The 25,174-nt window shown below is 40.2% G+C and overlaps 1 protein-coding gene across 5 annotated transcripts in view; it reads left to right on the forward strand.

Annotated features, from left to right (window-relative positions):
• Positions 1-25,174, forward strand: part of ARHGAP6 (Rho GTPase activating protein 6) — a 331,846-nt gene that overhangs the window by 255,193 nt on the left and 51,479 nt on the right. For all 5 annotated transcript variants that reach the window (XM_074814833.1, XM_074814838.1, XM_074814836.1 and 2 more), the window contains one exon: positions 12,153-12,312. In XM_074814833.1, coding sequence (XP_074670934.1) covers positions 12,153-12,312 — 160 coding nt within the window. The remainder of the gene's footprint in view (positions 1-12,152; positions 12,313-25,174) is intronic.

Consider the following 25,174-nt stretch of genomic DNA (forward strand, 5'->3'; position numbering starts at 1 on the left):
AATGGTACAATGGATATATGGGCTGAAGACACTGACTTTTGAAGAAAGATTGCAAGAACTACAAATGTACAGCATAATCATGAGATGACTAGCAGGACATTGATCTCTGGCTACAGCATTTTGATGGGAAGAGATAAATCTAACTTCAGTGTCCTGGGTTTGTGTTGGGATGTAAGCACAATCAGTGACAGTAATTTTCTGACAAAGTTATTCAGCTCTCTTTGCAACTAAGACAGTTTTTCTTTTCCTTGGAAATCCTGTAAGTTATGCTGGTTGTCCTTAGCACTGCTCAGCCCTGGGTAGTGAAGTGAAAAGAGACTGGAAGTGGAGGTGAGGAGCTGCATGATTTGAGGAGTTGATGTCTGATCTAATGCTGAGGCATTGAAAATGCTGAGACCTGTGCATTGATTTCCCTGAGCTTTGGATAAGGCTCTGAAATGAGAGACATCTGATGTCTGTGTTTACTGCTACCAGGCAGGCATTGGTGGCCAAGATGTCGAGCCAAGAAGGTCTGCCTGCATTTCTGAGCTGTGAGCGTCAGCTCTCATACCCCGGCAGGTGGGAGGCTGTTCAGCCTACCTCGATTTAGAGGTGCACGAAGCATCTGAGTAGATATATGGAAAAAAAAATTATTTATATAATCTCCCTTGCTGTTGCCATGAACTCTAGCCTGTGGTTTCTCCTGTTCCGTGAGCAGTCTGATGAAGCATTAAGTCGTGCCAGCCAAGAAACAAAGTTGTCACTCTGAATGATGACTTGGTGAAATGCCACGCAGGGCAGAGCTGCCATCAAAATCATTGGTGATTCACTGTTTGTTTTTCACAAATTTCCTATGCTGCCTGCCCACGCACTATAGATGACAGCATTGTGTATGGGGACTGTGAATATGACAGACATTATTTTTGAAGCAGTGGCTTTATCAAGGATTTTTTTTTTCCCCTAACAAAGTGTGTAAAATGCTCAGTCTCTGTGTTGCTGTTGTCAAAACCATGTTATAAATATAGCTGGCCTGCTTGCTTCAGTAGAAAATTTTCAAAGGTGTTTCAAAAAGCTCCGAACTAACTGTGTGAGGTCAGGCAAAAACTGCCGAGTGCTCCTCGCTGTGTTCCAGGGAGCCATGGCAGCTGCATCCAGCACTCTTCCAGCTATTCCTGGTAGGGAGAGTTTGGGCAGTTACAGTTGGTTTTGAGCTTGAATAGCCACGGGGGAGAAGGATTTTTGAGGGGAGACCTGCCCCTTCCTCACCACTCCTTGCACTGTCTTGGGACATCTCCTCTAGAGTAAGAAGCAGGGAACCCAGTCACGACTTGTCTGTGTGACTGGGCTTTCCCCTCAGCTGGGCTTTCAGCTTGCTTCGAAGTGGACAAAGGAAAAGATCAATTTTTCCCCTGCTAGGATTCATGACATCTGGCAGCAAAAGGTGTCCTGGGAGTCACAGCTGCTCCAGCTGGGCTCTCTCTCAGATACTCGGTACACAGCTTTAGGTCAACGACATTATTTTTACCTTATTCTTATTTTACGAAACTGTGTAGTTGGATCCAGGTCCTTAATTCAAATCTGGTTTGGTCAAATACTAAAGGACTTTGAAGACGCCATAGAACTTAGTTAATGGGTAAGGAAACTGAGTAATCTTGTACGTAGTGGGGTATAGATAAGCACGATGGAGCACATGTGCTGAATGTGATGCTCATGGTAACATCAAGTTTAATTTTTTCATGCTTTAGCTAAGTTTGAAGAAAAGAGAACAGCTTTGATTCAGTGGGGGAAAAAAGCTGACACTACTGACCACTTACCAGGTTCAGGAGATCCATCAACAAACTGTTCAAATACTGTTTATTTTCAGACCAGTTTAATGACCTTGCCTGTCTTCATAGTTGGACCAAGAGGAATAAAACTATGGAATGAGAAGTTGCATTAAGATTTTGAAACCACACTGGTTAATTAGGCTGATCTATATTTGAGTGGCTTCGTCAAGTGGTGTCCTTTGAAGACTGCAGTGACATGTTTATCCTTTTCTGTACTCTCTGTGCATGAAGGGCATGTAATCCAGGCAGTCTTGAGCAAAATAATGCTGATGGTAAAGGGGTTTTGAAAGCTGATGGCATGACAGCTGCAGCTGCATAGGTTCAGTTTGGCGAATAACAGTTTCTGCAAGGGTCAGGTTTTATGGCCATGGCTGTGTTACTGTTGCTTCTTTAAATTCGGGTTAGCTGCGTAGAAAAAAGTAGAGACCAAGAGCTGTTCATCTTCTGGCCTGGTCCATGAGGAGCTTGTAACTCTAGCAATTGTTTCTGTTTTTCATAACAGTGGGAACTTTATGGGCTATTTTTCCCTTTCTCTGTCCAAAGTAAATGTGCTGCTTAAAAACAAAGAAAGAAGTTGCAGACTGTCTGGCAGACACACAGTTTGAACTTGGGGTGACTCAGGTTGGAGGGGCAGTTTACAAAATGTACCTTTCTCCTGAAAATCGATGTTGCAGCATAGTGGTTTTATTTGTGTGGATCCATTTTACATTTCTTGCTTTGGAATGCCACATTTTTAACAAGCCGCCAAGTTAATAGACAATGATGAGCATCAAGGTGCTCTTTAGTGGTCTTTACAGGTATGTACACTGATCCATCAACCTGACCTATAGCATATATCCATTGAGAGAAGTTTGTATGGTTCCAGTGTAGCTGAGGTGGTTCCTTAAAAAATATTTAAACTCTTGTTTGGTATTTAACTTAATGGCAAATCAGCAGATTCATATGTGCAAACAGGATATTTTTTATAAGAAATGCTGAAGTAGTGCTTCTCAATAAGCTGAAGTATTGTCCTTTGCCGTGCATTGCAAGAAGAGAGCACGCACTGTTTCAATACACAGAAAACAGGAAAAGTAATTACACAGATGAAAAGTAATGATAATGCTAGTGAGTGCAAAGCCACCTCTTTGTACTCACAATATTTTCCCCAATTACTAGACTTTCTGTGTTTTCTGAACTTTTCCATAGCGATTTGTCTTTGCAGGGTCTTTAGGAGAGTGACAGAGTCATCAAAACAGCTGCCAATGTGGGTGGAATTTGATATCCCAGATCTTAAAAGACAAAACAAAGCAAGAAACACAGTCCCAATAAACTGGAGTAGATTGGCAGAGAAACTGCAACTCGTTTAGTGGTACAGACTTCTCCCAGGCTGCCTGGTAGCATTTACATGCATGACCATAGCGTGAGAGTGATAAAACCAAAATGGAAGTGTAGAGTGGTTATGTAGCAAATGAGGTGAAAGCTCCTAATCCCTAAAAACTAATTGCTTACTTTCTGCGTGTTTGAAACGTGCCTGTCCCTGCCTCCGAGACGCATGTGTACTCTGTCACTAACACCTGCAACACTGCTGGCTGGTGATATAAACTCATGACTCAAAGAAAGTATCCTTAAATAAGAAAACGGCTCCTGCAACACCTTTATTTCAGCCCAGGTTGTAAGAGAGAATGTGCTTGAGGAAGCACGCATGGTCACAGTACAGAGTAAGTGGGTAGTTGCTGGTGGAGGTGTCCAAGTCAGCTCTGAGAGTAGCAGTTCATATAATGAGCTTGCAGGTCATTCTGGAAGGGGTTGACAATCTGTACCAAGGTTCAATATAGTAGTGGGGGTAGATGTTAGAGTAGTCTGTAGCCTCCTGATTAGGACATTTGCCTGGGATGGGGTAAAGCCTGGTTCAAGCTCTTGCTCTAAGCCAGGTAGTACAGACGTTCCTGAGTCCTCTCTGTCATAGCTGAGTAACTGAGAGCTCTCTGCTTCCAAATGTAAATATTAGGAGATGTCTTACATTTCATTCCTATCAACTAAATCACCCCCTCCCCCCCACCCCCCCCCCCCACCCCCCCCCCCCCCCACAGAAAAGAAAGAGAAAAACCCCTAGAATTGTTTTCTAACTAGACCTGGTATGTAGACAGTCAGAACGGCTGTTTTCCACAAGAGCAACAGATCTCATTTTCCTTAGACCCAAAACCCTTTCTGTAAGTAATATCAGTTTATAGAAAATACTGGTTTGAACCACTTGAAACAATAAGAATAGGGCTTTGTATTGAATTAAAGGCTTTATTACTAGTCAAATCCAAGTTCTTGGAGTCATGGAATTAATTATTTTACCTCATGATGAGATTCTGACGGTATGCTCAAGTCAGATAATGTAATCTGCGTGTATCCTAAAAGCTTAAAATCCAGGAGGTAAACTGAACTACTCAAATATGTGTTTTTAGCCATGTGTACAATACTCAGGCTGATACCATTTTTGAGTGTTTGGAAATGACAGTGTGTGCTCTCTCATGTGCATTCTCTCTCTTTCAAATAGTAAATCATTTACTTCTCTCTAAAATGTGGCAATTTTTTCTTTTGTACTGAACATTATAGAAATAGATGCCTCATAACTGTTCAAAGCATTGGCTGCAGTCACATTCATACTTGTTATTGGGTACAGAAATGGTTAACTTCTGCGCTGCACTAGCAGAGATCCTTATTGTTTCACTGGGCCATTATGTACTACTTCAGAACCAGTAAAGCTACAGATAGGACATATGATCGTATTTGTTTAATCTAAATTGTTTAAATGCATTTCGCATGTAGTTTCAGCCTTATGTTTTCATATGCTTAACATTAACTTCATTAGGTTTAGGAAAAAGAGCACTATTTCATATTCGAAATCTCATTGGAAATCTTTACACTTAGTAAGAGCATAACATGAATGGATGGCATTCATGGCATGAATGGGTACTAAAACCTGCAGTATCTAGCAAAGGTTGTCCTCAGGATGGAGACCACCTTTTCCATGACTTGGGGCACAGGAAAACTCAGAGAGGACATGCCATTCTTTGGTGGATCATGGGCTGTGGTTCCTTGTTCAACTTCATGTTGAACACTGAGGACTGTTGGGAACACATTTGGGTTGGTCGCAGAAGCTAGAGCAGGGTCTATTTAAGGCAGCTTTGCCAATGAAAATAATACTTGTGCAGTTATTGTATTGGATTTTGGGTCAGCTGCCATTAGTTTGCAGAGTTCACTTTATTCCTGCTGAAGCAGGGAACTATTATAACACTTGAGAAAAACATAGAACCAACCTCTCAAGAGATACAGTATATGAACTGGTAAAAGGGGTAAGAATTCTCCTCTTAATCAACCCAGGCTATCCCAGATCTCTTGTGTCAAGGTTGATGAAAACGCTGGCTTTTGTAGTATAGCCCATTACTGTGGTCTCAAATGGTTTAATTACTGCAGTTCGGCTTGTTACTGCATGCAGTGATGGTTATGACAGCTATGCATGTACTTTCAACCTGCAGCAAAATTCAGAGTATTGCAATATGGCCTAATTCTCTTTTCTGACAAAAATACACAGAAATCTGTTTACATGAAGACTGACATCTAGGCTTTTTAAGGTGTTCCGTCTCCATTTTGGCACCTCCAAAACTGTAGTCTTCCCCTTCTGGCTCTTAATTATAGTGCCTCTGGATAAATTCCTCCAAAAATATTGATATCTGCTGAAGTAAGAAATTCAGAAAATCTGAACATGTATTTTGATGTATTTTAGTGGAGCTTTCTAACTTCTGGAGGTTGGTTTTCAGGCTGTATAAAAAGTTCAGTACCAAGTGGGTATCTTAGGGATGAATATTTTGCTAGGCAATACCTTTGTACATCATTAATGTTTATTAATGTCAGAAAAGGAATGAAATACATCTCCATTACACATCAATTTTTTTAAGAGAATGCTTGTAAAATATTCTAAACATGAAATAGTATTCTGAGGTATTTGGAAAGAAGAACAGGAAATATTTTTCACTTTATTTTAGCAATCTTAATACTGCTGTGAAAGTATCCTCATTTTTCCGCTCCCTTTTTACCCTTAGACTGAAGATAGAAGGGCTTCCCCCACCCCCCAACCCCCCCAACCCCCCCTGATAAATGGAAATCACCATTGTAATATTCTGAAATGTGTATCTTTACTTGGATATGGGTTCATGCCATCTTGCTAGATGAAGTATTTCTGCCGTGGGTGTGGATTCTGCCTCCCCTTTGGGGAATACCAGCTTTCCAATGTCCCACAGGGGTTGTCTTGCAGTACTGACCCTTAGTACAGGGATTTCCAGCCTTGGGAATGAGACAGGATGCTAGCTAGCAGTGAGGAAGTGTCTGTCTTCGGCAATTATTAGTTGCCATTAAATAGTTCTGATATTTAAATCACTGATTTTTCAAGTATGGTCTTTTTGACAAAACTAATAGCTTTTTCTGTACATATATGATACACATAAGTACAATATAGCATGAGATAAGACAGCTTAAGTGAAAGGCTCTGAACTGTAACACAGGATCATCTGGACTGTATTCTCTTCCTAGTGGAGACATTATATTAATAATTTTGCCACTGATGTCAAGGGGAACAGGATGTCACCCTAGATAACTACTGAAGTCAGTCTTTCTTAATGAAGATTAATTGTTGGGGCCCCATGCTTTGTGCACCCTTGTTCAGCTATCTTCCTCTGAATGCTTTGATGTCATGCAGCAAGTCTTGTGAGTCTTCATATTTAGGAGTTAGATGCCATTTCATTAAACTGAAAGACTTGTCTTCTTTTGTGATACTATCAGTCCTTTGGGAGCAGCTGCGTGATGCCTGCTGTGTTTGGAGATGCCAGAGCATCCCAGGCTGCAGTATTTGTAATGCCGGCTGGAAACCAGCATGCTGCCTGCCTCTCTAGCTGTGCTGGCTATGGAGGAGCATCTGGAAATTGGGTGGCAGAGAGAGTCAGGCCGTAGCGTCTGGTTGTTTCCTAACTTTGTTAATCTACAGGTGGCCATTTTCTCGGATGGCATTAGTAAAGGACTAGACATTCGGTCCTTAACTGCGTGTAGAGCTAAAATGGGTATTTAACGTAGTTTATTTCCCCTTTCTCCTTATTTTTGTCATCCTGTCAGCAATAGTATTCTGTACATTGATTTCATATGATGAGTATATAGCTGCACTGGAGTGACTGACTTTTACTTCAGAACTGGTTTTGGTTCGTACTAACAGCAACACCAGGGAAGTGAGGAAGACGGGGATTACCTGCACTGACAGTCAAATTGTGAGGGTTTATGCCTGAGAAATCTGGAAATAGGGTTGAAATAAATGACCAAGGTAAGTGAAAGGTTTATAAAGTGGCAATGATGTGTGGTTTCATGAAGTTTAAAGAAGTAATTAAGCAAACAGAATTAAGACATTGTAATACTATATTTGCCATGTTATTTGCAATATAATCTTTTCATGTGCAAAAATACTGAATTCTTTTACAGTGGAGACCCATCTAAATGCAAGCACATAGCTAAGTGTTGCTAGGGTAGGAGAAGAACAAATAGACATAATTGATTTTGATCTTAGTAGTTTTAAATGGATTTGAGCAAAAGACTAATGTAATAGACAGCTAAATCTGGTAATGGCATTTACCTAAATTTGAGTACAGACTGAAGTCAATAACAATAATGCAGTAAGACAAAAATTGGTTTCTCCGTCCTGCATTAAAATTTCTGTTATCTAAAACTGCCATGTGCGTGGGTTCTTACTTCCCACCCTGTGCATGGTCCACATTGCTCACTAAGGCTTAAAACTCTGCAGAGGTCAACAGAGGTCAGTCATCACCTGTAGCTTTGCATCTACATTCAGGATTCCTTGCAGTAGTTGTCAACCAGTTTCTGTATTGTACAAAGGACTGAAGAACAAGTCTTCACTAAAAGACATCTGAAAGACTGAGTGTTGGAGGCTTGGGAGAAAGAGGTCAGGAACACAAGAATAATCTACACGTGCTTAAGAGTAATTTAATTGCATAGTGTTACCTAAGTCAGGATGTACTACTTAATGTTTATTTTGGAGCCACTGAACATCCAACCCATTAAAAAAAAATGCTTGAAAGAATATTAGTAAAACTGCAGTCTGCATCTTATTAATCATGTGCTTATGACTGTGGACAAGAAATACAGGAAGAGTGGACAGATTCTTCAAAGGCACAAGATGCAGTTAATCAGACAGCTCCTTTGCTGAGTCATTTGCTCGGTATTTTAGTTACCCTATAAGTGAACTGCTTGGTTGAGTGGAGGAAAGATGTTAGATGTTAGTGGGAGGGCCAGAGAGAAAATGCAGATGAAGCTGGAGACTTGTGAGGGAAAAGAAGTGACTGGTTGGTAGAAGAAACTAGAGAAGGCTTTTAGTCTAGTTTAAGGTTTTGTAAAAGGCAGTTATGAAAGCACCCTTACAGTTAGCAGTTTGTGTCTTATCAGGCTGATCACTCTATCCCAGAGCAGTATTTCTGTTTACACTCTTCTCTGTTTGTTTTTGTGGTTTTGTTTTTTGTTTCTTTGGGTTTTTTTTCCTCCTTCTTGATGATGAAGGAGCCATTTGCAGGTCATATTCTGACCTACCATTCAAATAACAAAGAAGCTGTGTATGTATGTCTGAATGCACATGCAGGGCATAAATTTCAAAACCTAAGTCACTCTGACTTGCTGCTTAAAGATCTTCTGCTCCTCTTAAGCTTCTTCGAGGAGCTATGTCAGGCTGATGTTGAAGTTGAAGCAGTTGATGAAATGTTCCTCCTCATATGGAGAGAGAAACAAAATATTCTCCGTGTCTGTCCTGCCCTTTCCCTCCTTTCATTGCCCCACAGAGTGAAGAATAGCTTTAGACAGAAGTGACCGATGTAATTGCACCAGCACCTATTCTCCAAGGGAGCTTGACTTTTCTGGACCTCTCCCAAGCCTGGTTGGTTCTGCAGTAATTTACAGGGTGTATGTAAAATTGTACAGTGCTTTAGAAGCAAGATGAAGCTTTTAATGTACCTTGTGTCACGCAAAGCATAGGAGTCTGTGAATAGATTAAATTATCAAATACTGTGTTTTGGCTCATAGAAGACACTGATATTTATTTCCCAAATAAAACAGACTTTTTCAAGGAGACATTTCTTGAGCCTCTCACTCCTTTAGCAGATTAGGAGATTCCCCTGGCCCTAACACATGATCTTCCAAAAATATTTTAGTTAATTAGTCATGTGTTCCATTAGCATAGTAAAAACCTATGTTAATGTGACCTAGCAGAGATTTTATCAAACACATTGAGTGTAAAAGAGGAATGTTGTCTTTAGTGCCTAGCAACTGGTCAGAGTGTGATTCCACATTCTTTATCGCTGCTCAGCGACCTGTCCTGGTGTTGGAAGGTGCAGAGATTGCATCCCACCGCTTTTAGCCAGATAGGATCAACCCAGTGAGTGCCAGGGACATACTGGTAGCTTGCAGACTGCCAGAATAAAAAAACCTGGTTGGAACAGCCCTCATAACGTTGTTGAGGGCTTTCTTCTTTTGCTTGGTTCTAACCCCTTGACCTTCTATAAAAAAATGAGGTGGGGTGCTCCCATATTAAGGTAAAATTACCCCGGGTAGGATTCCTGAGCCAGTGCTGAGTTGGCTGCTCTGCTCATATAACGCAGCACGACTCTCTGTGAAGAGGCTTACTTCAAAGCAGAATATTAATGCAGGGCTGTACCACAGCTAGCAAGCCCTGTCCCTCCCAAGTTCAACTGATGGGCTGGGCTAACCACTGAGCTGCAGTATTGTGGTGCTACAGCTCACTGCTTGCAGTTACAGAACTAACTCAAGAGATAGGGCAGAGGATGTGGAGTCACCTCCAAAGCTAGATTCGCCATTGGTAATTTTTATCTGAAAAAGAGCAATAATTCATGTGTCCATGCAGTTAATTCAGTTAAGAAATATTTATTTTACTTGAGGTATTTCCTAAAAACCCCATGCACCCCTTTGTTTTTATGCTTTATGGGAAAGAGGACATGTCCTGAAAAGTTTACAGTCTTCAATATTCTGTTACCTCAATATTTTCTAATGGGCATCCTTTTTGCTTCCCATTCCTGTTTCAAAATTAAATATCTCAGTTTTAAATTTTTATGGTAGACATATCAGTGATCTTTTTGTTTATGAAAATGTTCATCTCGGAGAAATAGATAAGATAAAATTCCCCCAAACTTTATCATAAAGACCTATATTTCTCTCTGTGTACCATTTTGACTGGAGAACATTTTGTATGTTATATGTTCACGAGGACTGAATTGCATACTTCTGTACTTGTAAAGTTTCTTTTGCATTATCAGGTTTGGAAAGGAATTAGTTTCTTAGTACACATTGTCTGGTTGTGGATTCTGTTCTTGATCACTTTTATCTATAAATGACAACAGCTTTTTAAAAAATGTAAATGTTTACTTGCAGTTTTGCAAATAAGGTTTATGTGACTCTTGCTGCTTTCGTTTTGCTTGAGTTAAGTTAGTCAGCTCAGTTTGTATCACCGTACAAACCTTTAGTTGGAGCCTACTAAATAGGTAATCAACAGTAAGGCACTAGAAGAGCATGAAGAGATAAAGAAGCAAAAACTGAAGGATCAAATTCCAGTAGTCAAATACTGGGCTTAGCGCAGAATTTTGCATTATATATAAATATCATGAAGATACTGAGCATAGTACATGCATTGACTGTACAGATGTGCAGTTGTTCACACTGAGGTAACATCTTTATCTATTATGGTTGCCTAATGACTTACAAAAATACTATGAGAAAAAGTTTCCTTCATGAACTCAAACATGCTTCATGCATTGTAAGAAGTGGTGTTTAATGTGTAGTTCCTTTGATCTATATTGCTAGATGGTGCTGCACTTTTGTGAATGATTTTTGTCTCACGTATATGTGAATATACACATGCAGTTGTAGGTATGCATGTAAAGGCATGTGTATATGTGTGCATACACAAATGTATATACAAGTTGTATGTGTGCACATACATATACATACACATATATAGGAAAAATATATGGAAACATGCACAAAGATGTTTACATACAGCAGGATGCAAAACTGCTAATTAAAGTAGTTTTACTGATTTTTGTAAGAAAGCTTCAGCCAATGTCTTTTAAAGTCAAAGGGCATCTTTTCACTGCAGATGTATGTGCAGAACAGATGAATCATAAGTGAATGGTGAAAATATGAGCATGCAGTGAAGGTACAGATGTTGAAATTTAAACTGAAAAAGGGCACTTAAAATGAGAGTGAAGTTTGGTAATTAAGTCCACCATGTTGTGGTGAAGGGCAGGTTGGTGGATTTGTCTTTGCAGTTCAGCTGATGTACATCAGAGTTTTTCCATTATCTACAGCTGCATCAGGTTACACCTACTGACAAGCTTGATGTTTATTTTTTAACATGGTTAGAATGAAAAACAAATTCTTCTTTCTCTCCCTGTAGTGCTAAAATGTGCTCTTTGATGATGCTTCTATGAATTCTGAAATTCTTGCTTGAAGTTAATTGTCAGCCTTTAAGATTGTCTGTGTGTTTGCACTTCTCTTTGACTGATGATTACTTCTCTCACCCAAGCTAAATACTAGAAGAGAGAATAGCTTTTTGTGTATGTTATCACAGGTGGGAGATAGAACAGCTAAAGCTTTTGATTTGTTTTCCAAGCATAATTGGTACCTTACAGAGATGTAGCATATCTCGTGTTGTTTTCCTGTATAAATTTTAACACATACATTGTTATGGCTTTTCAAAAACATGAAACAGTTTGTCCTTTAGTCAATCTTGGCCTGAACACAGTATCATCATAAGGAGGGGATGGGATGTGTCAGAAAAGAGAAAGGGCTCTGCCTGTGTACTCTCTGAACAGCCAGGTGGTGTGGGATTAGCAAATTGAAGGAGATAAGATGTGTGTTGTCCACAGACTCGTGGAGGTCTGCGTATCTGACTAACTGTGCAAGGAAAGGAATGAAGTGATGACTGAGTACTGTACAAAGAAAACAAACTGGGAAAAGCAGACAAGGGGTTTTTTTTCCGGCTTTGTGCTTTTGGTTACTGGAATCCTAATGTTTTTGCAACAATACTTGGTTAAATGGTTTCAGACAGAATTGACTTTTTGTTTTGCATGTCTGTACTCCTTTTAAGGAATGCTGCTCTTAGGAAAACAAAGATACTTGGAAGGTTAGAGATGTCCAAGAAAATGGCCTTTTAGAAGAGAGAACCTGTGTTGTTTTTCCTAGCGGTAAAAGAGATGGTTCTGTTTATTAAACTGTGCATACCATATGATGCTTCATATTTTTCCATTTGATTTCCTGTAGGGTGATTTCACTTGGAACAGCATGTCAGGGCGCAGTGTTCGGCTGAAGTCAGTTCCCGTTCAAAGCCTCTCGGAGCTGGAGCGTGCTCGGCTGCAGGAAGTGGCTTTTTATCAGTTGCAGCAGGACTGTGACCTGAGTTGTCAGATTACTATCCCCAAAGGTAAGGGCTTGATAAACTCTGTTTAGATTGCTAAACCACTGACTTCACAGCAGTAGAAGGGAGAAAACTCTACATTGTTTGTCCCACAGACATTGTCTTCTATTTAATTTTTGCTTAAACAGAGTAACTATGTAAAAAAGACTAGTGAAGTTGTTTGTCTGCTATGTCCAATTGAGACCACCTGGGGTGGGATCATCTGATCAAGGACAGATGTCTACAGGGTAGATAATCTAAATCAGACCTATTCATGCTGGGATGTCTTGATACTCAGTTGAAAGAAAAAGGCTTTTCTTGCACTTCCTGACATATGAAAGTACATGTCTGTGTAGGTCAGATAGATCATACCATAGAAGTGGCTTTTTCACTCTGTATTCTGTTGGCTCTGGAGGAAGCCAGATACCACTATTTCAGACAGACAGTGAAGATGTCTGCATCAATAAGACGAATCCTACGCAAGTTTTTCTAAAGACAGTGGTGCTTATTTCCTAGAAAACAAGTTAATTTTCAGCATAAAACATTGAACTCCTAAGGAACAGGAGATTAATTGAAAAGGAGAAGCTCAGGTATCAGAATCTTGATGCAGGATTTGTGCACATTGTAGACCTGTATTTAGGTTACTGTGCAAGCGATCTCACTAAAACTAATGTGAAAGTTTCCATTGTTTCCTGTAGGCTGGAGTTCAAGCCTAGCAGACAGCTGTTGTGCAATCATCTGCAAATCTGGCTTTCCTGTTGTTTCTTTCCAGTTGTTCTATACTTATTTAAGGAATAACAAGGAATGACTGAAGTCTCACCTTTGGCTACAAGCAGAGGTACTGTGTGGTAGTGCATACACAGTGCTGCCACAGGACCAGTTTTTTAATGAATCAAAGTTAAGCAGAAAAAAGTTGTCCAGTCTATGAAAATAATGGTGTGCAAAAGAACAAAGGTGAAAGACATGAGCTTGTGTGTTCATCAACTTCTTAGGATTTGCAGAAAACTCTTACCAAAACCAATGATGTCCAACTTACCAGTTACAGCAGGGTATCAGTTTGTAGTGAGATGGATACAATCAACTTCTTAGCCCCACTAGAGCTCCCCTGTCTCTGGTCCCTCAGAAAATGTTCCATCAGTAAGAAAACAATTTTATGGGACATTAATAGAAGGAACTGGATCACTAAGGACATTGCAGTATTTTCTGGTAGTTCCAGTGGGAGATGAATATACATATATGGAGGTAATACTATCCAAGACAATAGTGTATACATATTCATAGAATCATAAAATAGTTTGGGTTGGAAGGGACCCTTAAAGGTCATCTAGTCCAACCCCCTGTGCAATGAGCAGGGACATCTTCAACTAGATCAGGTTGCTCAGAGCTCCATTATTTCAAGTTTTATCAGTGTGAAACTGGATTGGGCACTTTGGGCATGCAGGAATACAAATAAAATAAAACTCCATCACAGCCATTTGTACCTCAAGTTAAAAACAGACTGAAGGCTGTTAAACATTTTCTGGTTTAGGGGGAAGAAAAAAAAAAAAAAGAAAAAACAGTGACATGTAGAACTGGTACTGTCTTTTTGAGAGAGCAGGAAGAGCTCTCTAGGTCTGGAGAGATCTGGGCATAGAAAGATGTGCTCTACAGCGCTCCTACTTCAAAGAGTGCCACATAAAAATCTTCAGGAGCAGAGGCTAGTGGGACAATGTATGTATTAGAAAATATAGAAGGCCGTTTTAAAAGTTGTGATTCTTCGTGGTTTTTTGACTGTTCTTCAGAACGTATGAATGAATGGCATCAGAACATGCTCATGCCTGCTGGGCATTTGCTTCCTGCAGGCATTTGAGTAATTACATTTACTGGCACAGGTATTGTGGAAAGTAAAAATGCATTGTTCTTGGGTAACAAGTGTTTGTGCCAAAGATGCTTGCATGGAAGTTAAGTCAGAGTACAGAAGCATCTGCCTTATCTTTACAATTAACAGTCATGCTGTTATTGGTTGCTTCTTCATAACGTTTCAGTCCTGCCGTGCTCAGAAGCCCCCTTTGTCACAGGAAGTGCAGTTAGTTAGCACTTCTAGGGCACATCTGGCTATTCCCACACTTGTAGAGGAATGCATAGAATGTAATACCTCATATGCAATCCCCCTCTTCTTCTGTATTGCAGCCATTATTGTTAATGAAGCGCATTGCTGACATCTCTTAGTTAAATATCCTGTGGTCACAGAGAGGAGACCACCTCCCACAGGAATTTATTTAACCAGCATGTCATTTAAAATATGCTATGATTGCACTGCAGTAGGCAATTAGAATGAATTCAAATTGATCAAGAGTTATTTTTATATGTATGGCAGAGACGCTTCAGATTTGTTTCTTGTTCTCTTGTTTTTCTGCCTCATATCTGTCTTCCACATTCTGTAATCAACATCTTTCTCAGCTGCGTGTCCTGGGCCTTCCATGTGCCACAGAGCTAGCCCCTCCTCACCTCTGTGAAAGAGGTCTCTCTGCTATCATTAAAATGGTGTGACCATCACTGGCTGCTGAGTCTAGCTATCTTTGTTATTCCTACAGGTTGAGTGAAGTCCTGACTTTTCATCTGAGTTTTGACCTCTCTTGATGTTGATGTTCATGATACCTGCCACACTCCTGAGGAACTTTAGTTGATCTCAGTAGTGCAGAAGCATAGGAGCAATATATGTTTTCTCATGCATTTGTTTACCTGTAAAAATGACAAGCAGAAATTTGCACAGTATCTCTAGTAACTCAGACAGAAATGTCATCTTTGCTTCTGATCTTCTTGACAGCAAGTTTTTGACTTCTGATGTACCTCTTTGTATAGAAGTGGCCATGTTCAAATCCCCGTATATCAATGGTGTTTGGTGTTTTATGGATTTTTCTTATTTGTCATCACTTTGTCCCATGTGACAGCACAAGTAGGATGTGTTTTCTTCATAGTATCAACAAAGAATAATGGAAAACCCTTGATGTTTTCATATGAATAAATCTCTTACAGTTCTGGAAGTTGCTCTGTTATATTTCTCACTGGTAATACGGTCCTGTGCTGTAGCCACACAGGCAACGTTGCTGCACAGTAAGCATCTTGGTATGATTAGGTAAATTGCGTTATTACTGCAATGACAATCCAGCTGCCTGCGTTGTCCTGGGATGCAAAAGAAGCATGTCATGTATGTGTCTGTGAAGCAAAATAGAAAACTCATGTGCTGTTATCACACCAAGTGTAATCTCCAAAACTCTGGGGAATGGTTGTGGCTAACAGAGGACTTAAAGAGTTGTGAGAGCATAGAAGTCTTGTGGGCTAGGAATTTCCCCAGGGAGTTTCCATCCTCCTTCTTCTTGCCTGTTCCATAGCCAAATGCAGATGGGCTTCTTGATAGAGGAGAGGAACTGATGCCTAAACTTGGGTCTAAAAAAATAATTTGGTAAGTGCTGTTGACTACTCAAAAGTGTACATGATATTCTTCCATTGAATTTCCTTGAAAAGTTATAGACAAACCTGGGGGAATTTCTGGGCAAGTGCCAGAAAACAGCTCTGTTGCCACACATGTCTGTTTAATACCGCTTTTACTTTTATAAAGCAGAGATGTCACCAGTAGTGTTTGCACTGCCCAAGATTGCTTTTAGAAGAAAACATTCCACTTATTCTTGACTAACACTGGCTGCTAGGGCTGGGACAGGGCATTGGTGGGAACCCCTTGGAAAGAGGTGGGTAAAGACGTTGGTCCAGTGGGGAAGAAAGGACTGTTAATAGAAGATGCTGCAGAAGTAGATAAGATTTTCTTCTTTTACACAAAATTGCTGTAACCTATCCAGAGGCTTTGTATTATAAAAGCATGCTACATGTTGCCATTTGTGATTATTTATTTTTCTCTTTGTGCGTAGATGATCATTTGTTGTTGATTCATATGCTGCCTCCCACTTTGAGAGTACAGGTTGTCTGCCTCACAGTCTCAGCTTCTGTAGGAAGAAGAAACAAGTAGGCAGGTAATCATACTGGTAGGTACCAGTTTTTCTCACACAGCAATTGTGCAATGGTTCAAGCATAGCAACTGAGATCACACAGACCAAACTGCTCCCTTTTTCTCTCCCCACCTTGTTAAATGTCAGATGACAATGGTGCTTCTGAGAGTTACCTGGCTAATTAGCAAGGTGGTGTAAAGGGTTGTGCATTGCCATTGCCCACACAAGTCAGACTCAAAACTGGCTTCAGACACCAAAGAGAGAGAGCAGGCACACCAAGTGCATATCTGCTTGTGTGTTAGCTTTGTTTTGACAAGCTTGGGGCAGCCTATTATTATTCATTAAGACATCAAACAAAAGTTCTGAAGTTTTTTCATATATATCAGACTGGAGACTACTGTTTCACAGCTGCATTGGAATATTGCAGCTCCATGTTTGAAATTACCTGCTGGAAAGAAGTACTTTTCATGGGCTGATAATAAAAAATAAAAAGAGAGTCATGTTTATTTTTCTGCTGAAAGGTGGTCATTGCAGTAGTTACAACTAGGACAACTACCTGTGTTTTTATGGCACTCATACAATATAGCTCCAGCTATGAGTTAAGGCTCTGTTTTGATGTAGACAACTATGCAGTGGTTCTGGCCACCAGAACTTAGTCTCAACACAAGTCAGGGGCAAGTGAGTGAGACCCAGGACGTGTGGATGGATTAACCACTGAGGGGCTTTTCAATACAGAGGAAGTGGTGACCAGCAAGATGAGGCCTGGCTGATAGGATCATTGCCCCTCAGTTTCAGAAAGATTCAACAAATCAGATGACCTGCTTTTAGGAGAGAGCTGCCCCCTGCCTCACTGATTTGTCAATTGAAATGTCCTCTGAATCCCGTAAGTATATGGGCTCAAAGAGTGGATCACTTTATAGCTGTGTTTAATCTTAATTTAGCAGCTCTATCAGTTTAAGCTTCCAGCATTGATGAGCCCTCTTGATATCCTGATGTTCATCCTTAAGTGGATGACACATTTAAAGTGACTCCTGAAGATGAGGAAGGTGAAGTTACTGAAAGAACTCAGAAGGACCAGGAATCAGAAAGGGTTCTTGTGATGAAGAATGTTGTAGGACTAGTCAATTATGAGACACTGAGGTAGAGGAAGACTAATTAGAAAAAGGTGTTCTCTTTTATTCTCAAAAAAAGGGGAAAGAAGTGAAAATGTGTGCCAAATTCTGTTAAAAGTTTGAAAGTATTAATTTAACCTGCATGGAGTAGAATTTGAATCAGCAAGGGAAATATATTATCCAGATTTTGCACAGACCTTCACAGAGTCTCACTGTTTTTCTTATTAAACATTTTTGGTTGTAACCTCCTAAATTATTTCAGTCTAGAATTTCAGCTGTGAGAAAGTTGACACGGGAGCTTTTGTTTGTGTGTGTACTAGGTCAGAGGCCTGGGCTCACTTAATTTAGGAGTTCTACTAGGCAAGAACCCTAGAAGTATCTTTTTATTTTTCATATGTCATTCTTTTCTTACAATTAGTAAAGAATCCCAATATTAACCCATGTTTCAGTAGAGTATTACAGGTAAGCTATCAAACTTCATTTTTTGTAGGAAGACTGTTAGCACAAGAGTTCAGTCCTGTATCTTCAAACTGATGTGGAAAAATACCTTTGTTCTAATCTCATATTCAAAACACAAGATTGATATATCTAAGATACACCTTCATCTCTGAGCAGCCAGGGATGAGGTTAGGAAGGCCAAAGCCCTGACAGAATTAAATCTGGCCAGGGACGTCAAGGACAACACGGAAAGCTTCTATAGGTACGTCAGTGATAAAAGGAAGACTAGGGAAAATGTGGGTCCTCTCTGGGAGGAAACAGGAGACCTGATTACCCAGGATATGGAGAAGGCTGAGGCAGTCAGTGACTTTTTTGCTTCAGTCTTCACCAGCAAGTGCTCCAGCCACACCACCCACATTGCAGAAGGCAAAGACAGGAACTGGGAGAAGGAAGAACCACCCACCATAGGAGAAGATCAGGTTCAAGACCATCTAAAGAACCCAAAGGTGCACAAGTCCATGGGACCTGATGAGATGCATCTGTAAGTCCTGAGGGAACTGGCAGATGAAGTGGCTAAGCCATTATCCATCATATCTGAGAAGTCGTGGCAGTCCAGTGAAGTTCCTGCTGACTGGAAAAAGGGAAACATAATCCACATTTCTAAAAAGTGAAAAAAAGAAGACACTGGGAACTACAGACCAGTCAGTCTCAATGCTGTGCCTGGCAAGATCATAGAGTGGATCTCCCTGGAAACTATGCTAGGGCACATGGAAAACAAGGAGGTGATTGGTGACAGCCAATACAGCTTCACTAAGGGAAAATTGTACCTGACAAATTTGGTAGCCTTCTACGACAGGCTTACAGTGCTTAGTGGATAAGGGAAGAGCAACTGATGTCATCTACCTGGACTTGTGCAAAGCAATTGACACTGTCCCACATGACATCCTTGTCTCTAAATTGGGGAGACATGGATTTGATGGATGTATCACTCAGTGGATAAGGAATTGGCTGGATGGTCACACTCAAAGAGTTGTGGTCAATGGCTTGATGTCTGAGTGGAGAGCAGTGACGAGTGCCATTTCTCAGGGGTCAGTATGGGGACCAGCGCTGTTTAACATCTTTGTTGGTGACATAGACAGTGGGATTGAGTGCACCCTCAGCAAGTTTGCTGATGACACCAAGCTGTGTGGTGCAGTCCAGATGCCATCCAGAGGGACCTTCACAGGCTTCAGAGGTGGGCCTGTGCAAACCTCATGAAGTTCAACAAGGGCAAGGTCCTGCGCATGGGTCAGGGCAATGACAAGTACAAATACAGACTGGGCCATGAGCAGACTGAGAGCAGCCCTGCGGATAAGGACTTGGGAGTATTAGTGGATTTAAAACTGACTATGAGCCAGCAATGTGCACTTGCAGCCCTGGGCTGCATCAAGAAAAGTGTGGCCAACAGGTCGAGGGAGGTAATTCTGCCCCTCTACTCTGCTCAGATGAGACCCCACCTGGAGTTCTGTGTCCAGCTCTGGGGCCCTCAACATAAGAAAGACATTGACCTGTTGAAGCAAGTTCAGATGAGGGCCACAAAGATGATCAGGGGGCTGGAGCACCTCCTCAGTGAGGGCAGACTGAGAGAGTTGGGGTTGTTCAGCCTGGAGAAGAGAAGGTTTTGGGGAGACCTTATAGCAGCCTCCCAGCACATAAAGGGAGCCTACAGGAAAGATGGGGAGGGACTCTTTATGAGGGAGTATAGTGATAGGACAAGGGGTAATGGCTTTATACTGAAAGAGGGTAGATTTAGATTAGATAGAAGGAAGAAATTATTTACTGTGAGGGTGGTGAGACACTGGAACAGGTTGCCCAGAGAAGTTGTGGGTGCCCCTTCCCTGGAAGGGTTCAAGGCCAGGTTGGACAGGGCTTTGAGAAACTTGGTCCAATGGAAGGTGTCCCTGCCCATGACATGGGGGTGTACTAGATGATCTTTAAGGTCCCTTCCAACCCAAACCATTCTATGATTCTAAGATTGAATATTGAGGTTATGTGTTGGCTGAGGACTGTTCATAGATCAGATGCAACAGACTGTAGTACCTGCAGTAGGCTAGTCTAAGGCCAGAATGTCCATCTCTGATGAATTATCTTGCTTTTGTTGGCTTGGGTCACAACCTTAACATTATGTTGATGTAGGGTCTTGGTTTTAACATGTACCACATACCAAAGTATATTTACATTTTGGTACAAGTGTTGCATGCGTTTACTTTGTATCTTTGGGTTTATTTTAATGTTTTTCAAATATTTTAGAGTATAAATCCAAGGGTGAGCCATAGAATTTGTCTCCACTTTCCAGAAGTGACAATAAACATGTTACCCAGCTATTTTGGCAAGTGTACCTAACGTAATAAAAGACATTAGCTGCCTTTACAAAGAAAACTGTTTACTGTATTGATGCCACCTATGACAAAAACATATATCCATACAATTTCTTACCATTAGCAGCAACTAGGTCACACACAGTAGTTTCAGTAATTACAGCAAGTGTTCCATTTCTGAGGGAATTGATTTTTTTAGACTTACTGGGACATCTGGGGAGAGAGAAGGTAATCTTTAATTTTACTGCCAAATCTAGTTCTCGGTTCATTTAATTAGTTGTAATGAATATGATCTAAGGGTTTAGAAACTTAAATGCAGTCCCAGTCATTTAAGGGAAAATATTGCTTATGCTGCTTGAACATGTGCTGTTGTACATTTTTTGCATGCAAGTTTTGTAGCCAGTTCCACCGGCTGTGTGATGCTGTGCATCTGCTCACATGAAGTGAGCATTAGTCTCCTGTACGACTTGCTTTAGTAAGGTGAATTTGAAGGAGCAGGGCTGGCTAAGTGTGTGATTACAGTCTGAGCCCTGAGACAGCCCCATCTCTGAAATGGAAGAAAACATACATAGTTGAGCTTTCTGAATTTTTATTGTTCATTGGTGCACTTTGCCCCCAATATGTTCCAGTTAAGCTCTGAATAAAAATGGGAATTCAGAGTTGCGCGTTCTCTTGTTTATTTTGGCAGGGAGTAGATTTTTGGATCTGTCTTTTGCTTACATTACTCGTCACTGTATTTCATTATCCATTTTCCTTAACACTGAGAGTGACTATGATTTTTATCTGGACTTGCATTTTTGTGACAGCTCCAAACTGCTCATTGTTTTTAACTGCTGACCATGTTATATACTTTATAGGCTGTTGTAACAGAGAAAAGCATCTAAGTCAACTGTAGCCTATACTTTGTGGAGCTATGGAACTACAGCTGGATGCTTTTGAGTTGGCATCAGTATATCTTTTAAGTGAAGATGCTTATTACCACGCCCCTTAATTCCAACCTCTGCCATTTCTTCTCATATAAATACTGTCTCTAACATGATCCTGTGAGTCCATGGATTTTCTTTCAATATAGCAGTGTTCATGAAGATGATATTAAAGACAAGCAAGACTGTGAGCTATATTCTGCTCCTTTACACTACATTAGTAAATCTTGGACATACTGTACCAGGCTTGGTGTATCAAACTTGGTCAGAGATGGAAATTGTATATCTTGCCGATTTTTAGATGGAGGCTTCTCTCCCCGTCCCCCATTCAAATTTTCCATGGAAACACGGATTTTTCTGAGGATTTTTTTTCCTTTTGGGAAAATAAAAACAGTATCTCTCAGTCTGAAAAAAAAAGAAAATAAAATTGACTTAATGTTTTAAGCTAGAAGAAGTCCCAGCTGCTGCAGGGAAGAGGTTGTAAGAACACACAGCCATGCACTCTGCTACACAGGAGTTTGTCAAAGTGAAGGTGACAGGAGCTTTTCCAAGCAGGGAAATAAGCAAGTCAAAAATATTTTTTTTTTAAATTTTTTTTCTCCCAATAAGGAAATTGCAGAAATTTCTTGTTGTGATTTTTTTTTTTCCTGGATTTGATTTTTTGCCACCATTGAGACAAGAACAAAATAGAAATACATGAAGCTTGCAAAAATGTAATTTTTCTAAGGGTAGAACAGGGAAAATAATCTATTATCTTCAAAATGTAAAGTTTTTAGTGATCTGTTCCTTTTTAAAATTTTGCTGTAAGGCAGTTTTTTAATAAAAGATTCTGTGTAATGCTCAGCAAATTGATTTCCAAGATTTTCTTGTATTGCATAGCAGGTTTTACATGTCTGCTTACATCAGGAAAACTTCATTCATCATATCTATTCCATCAGTTAGAGACAAGCTAATAGTTTTAAAAGCAAATGATTTCACTCACTACAAACAAAAGAAGTTTGTCTTTTTAATAAATAGTTTGTATTTTGGTAAATAGCTAGGAGCTTTGATTGAGAAGCAGCATGTGTTTTCTTCAGTGCTATACGAATACAGAAAGGAAGTAAAAACTGCTAGGCTTCTTGGTGAAGTCAATGGTGCCATTAATGTGAACATGGAAAAATTAGTGTACTATGCAACACCTTTAAAAGAAAGATTTGTGTAACTTCTGAGAATCTACCTGTTGTGTAGGTGTGCTGTGTGAAGGTGGAGGAAGGGAAGGGGGGCAGGGATGGACATTGAAGGAATGCTTTGCTGCGGAGCTCATTGGGCAGGAGTGCTGAAAGGCAGGAGTCTTTCAGCGGGTATCACAATGAAGGGAAGACATCTTGCTGAAACGCCAAAGTTAAACAGGGAAATATTACCATCCACATTTCTATATGCAGATACCATGAGACACAGTTACTGGAGATGGAATCTTGAGCAATATTAGGGCAGTTGCTTATTTAGATGCTGACTGTTGTGGGTTTAGGGGTACCGCTTTTACAAATCCAGATCTGGAGACTGCTGCATGCATACATTTGATGCGAAGTCCCATTAAGCTTAGAAAGTACTTCTGAGACATAAAAAAAATCCTATTGAAAGTAATTTCCTTAATAGTACACTTGAAATAGTTATTGACTGTAAGTATGTGTAAATACATTCAGTATTTTGTCTGTAATGTGCCACATGGAAATCTCAGCTTCCATTTTAAAATTAATGACTATTGACCGTATTGAAAAGTTCAGACACATGGCCTGAGCCAACCAGTGTTAGGAAGCAAAATGCACATACAGGGTCTCTGAAACAGTGTGTTTTGCAAAATTAGGTGTATGTGATTATTTTTGTTTGTTTTCTAAATCTTTGTGAGAACATAAGTGTAACAGAGGTATTCTTGATGATGTTCTGCCAGATCTGTCTTTAGTACTTGATGTAGTACTGGCCCTTTGTTTTTGAACACTTAACTAGGCTGTCCTGTGCTTTGCAAATAATCCACGTAAGTGTGTAGTGATCTACAGTGACTTTAAGATTTCGTGCTTTATTACAATCAAAGCCAAAGAATAAATACCAATAAATATATCCCATGTGAGAAGCTTTTGAGCCTTTATTAAGAGTACTGACATTGCAGCCCACTAATTTCCAAATGCTGCTCGCCTTTGGCAGAGCTTTGCTTTTGCGTGTATTCTTCTGGTATACAACTTTTAAATATTTCAGTTGAAAATCAGATTTATTTCTGTTGTCTTACGTGTATTGCTCCTTTCAAAAGTGCGTTAGGGAAGTAATTCTGGTGAGGATTTCTTCTTGCCTTAGGTAGAAGAGTTAGTTTCTAAAGTTTCTTCAAAGGCATGGTTTCAGTCAAGGAGTTGTGCTTGGTGCCAGGAGTATAAGATATGTCTTTAAATACTGATTAGGAAAGATAAAGTGACTAGAGATAGATTTATTTTATCAGAGCTGCGGTACTATATATATCTTTGTATTAGGCTTTTACACTGAAAAGTCTACCTCAAGGTTTAATGGAGTTCTAATCTCCTGCTGAAGGTTTTTAAGAATAGATTAGACGGATGTCTATGTGACTCTATTTCTGTGCAGGAAGTGACCCAAGTGTTCTCTGCAGAGCTCATCATGCCTTTTATCTGTGTGGTTTACATTTTCAACACCTGTTCCTGTTTATTAATAAAAAAGTGTGTAAGCTAGATGATTGATGATACAGAGGAGAGATAATTACTACAATGAAACATTATTAGAAAGAAGATGCATTGTTCATTTTTCAAAGGGATAGCATCTCAATTATTGGGGCCACCAGCCTGTCCAACGAGAGGCCTTCTTCACCGTGATTTCGATTCCTTGCACTAAAGACTCCTCTCTCATTTATTCATTAAGGCTCTGAGCAGGAATACTGTAGACTAATTTAGTTACTCCTGGAGGGAGCAAGCTATGAAGGCTGTTTTAGTTTCTTGCACAGGTCCTTCTTTAAAGTGAGAGTCCGAGGAAAGACTTTTATGAATGGTTCATAACAACAAAGCGATGGTCAGAAGACAGTGGGGACCTGGATGCCATGAACTACCTCTGTGACCGTGAGCAGGTCCCCTGAATTCCAGAGAGCTGAGTGAATTTCCTTGTCCTTTGAAGACCTTAACCCATGATCATGCTGAGAGCAACCTGGGGGAAAACTGTAAGGGAGATGTAAAGAAACTTGGTTGCTGCTTCACCTACCAGTTACAGGCATGCAAGCCAGTTTATCAATACACAAAAAGTTCAATACCAGCTAAATGCTGGCAATTTAATGTCTGGCCTGCCCCTAGCCCAGCTGGTACTGTGGGGATTACAAGTAATTCTTCTTATCAAATCAAGAGTCCCTTTGACTAGGAATGACAACAAGCTACTCTCCCCCTTCCATATATAAAATGACTTTTTATTTAGGTAGCCAATGCCAGGAGACAGTCAATTTTCCCTTGCCCTCGGTGAACTGAAGGCAGTTTTAGAGCTGTTACGTGCATTTTTCCGATCTCAAACTGCAGCATCAAGGCTCCAGTTTGTTGTTTGTTTGGGATTTGCTGTTTTGATTATTTTTTTTTTCAATACAGCTAAAATATTTTCTTTTACTGTAGTTGTTTTGAGGTAGTACTGTAGACAGTTTCTGACATATTTTACTGTCAGTTATGAAAGCACTCCAAGCAGGGGATGTTATTCAGTCTTTCTCAGAGCTTTTAAACCTCTGCCGATCATTGTAATTTCTGAGTGCCTTCCATGTAGAGAGTAGGGCAGTTGCAAAGTCCCTGATATAGCATAATCTGTTTAAGTTAGGAATTTACCTAGCTTTTGAGTTTAGGGAAACTCCTGCAACACTACAGATACTGCTGCAATGTGAAAAAATACAGCGTCTGTATTTTGGTTTGCACCTGCTACTTCACATTACTGGTTTGTGAATCCTGTCATGAGTCTCAGTGTAGCAAATATTGCCCTGAAGTGTAGAAGGAATGGTTCCCTCTAATATCAGTATACCTGGAGCCATTTTTTTCTTCCAGTATTGACACGAGGCATGTGCTTCATCAAAAGACCTTCCT

Source organism: Strix aluco, chromosome 2 (assembly GCF_031877795.1).
Source record: "Strix aluco isolate bStrAlu1 chromosome 2, bStrAlu1.hap1, whole genome shotgun sequence".
Lineage (NCBI taxonomy): Eukaryota > Metazoa > Chordata > Aves > Strigiformes > Strigidae > Strix > Strix aluco.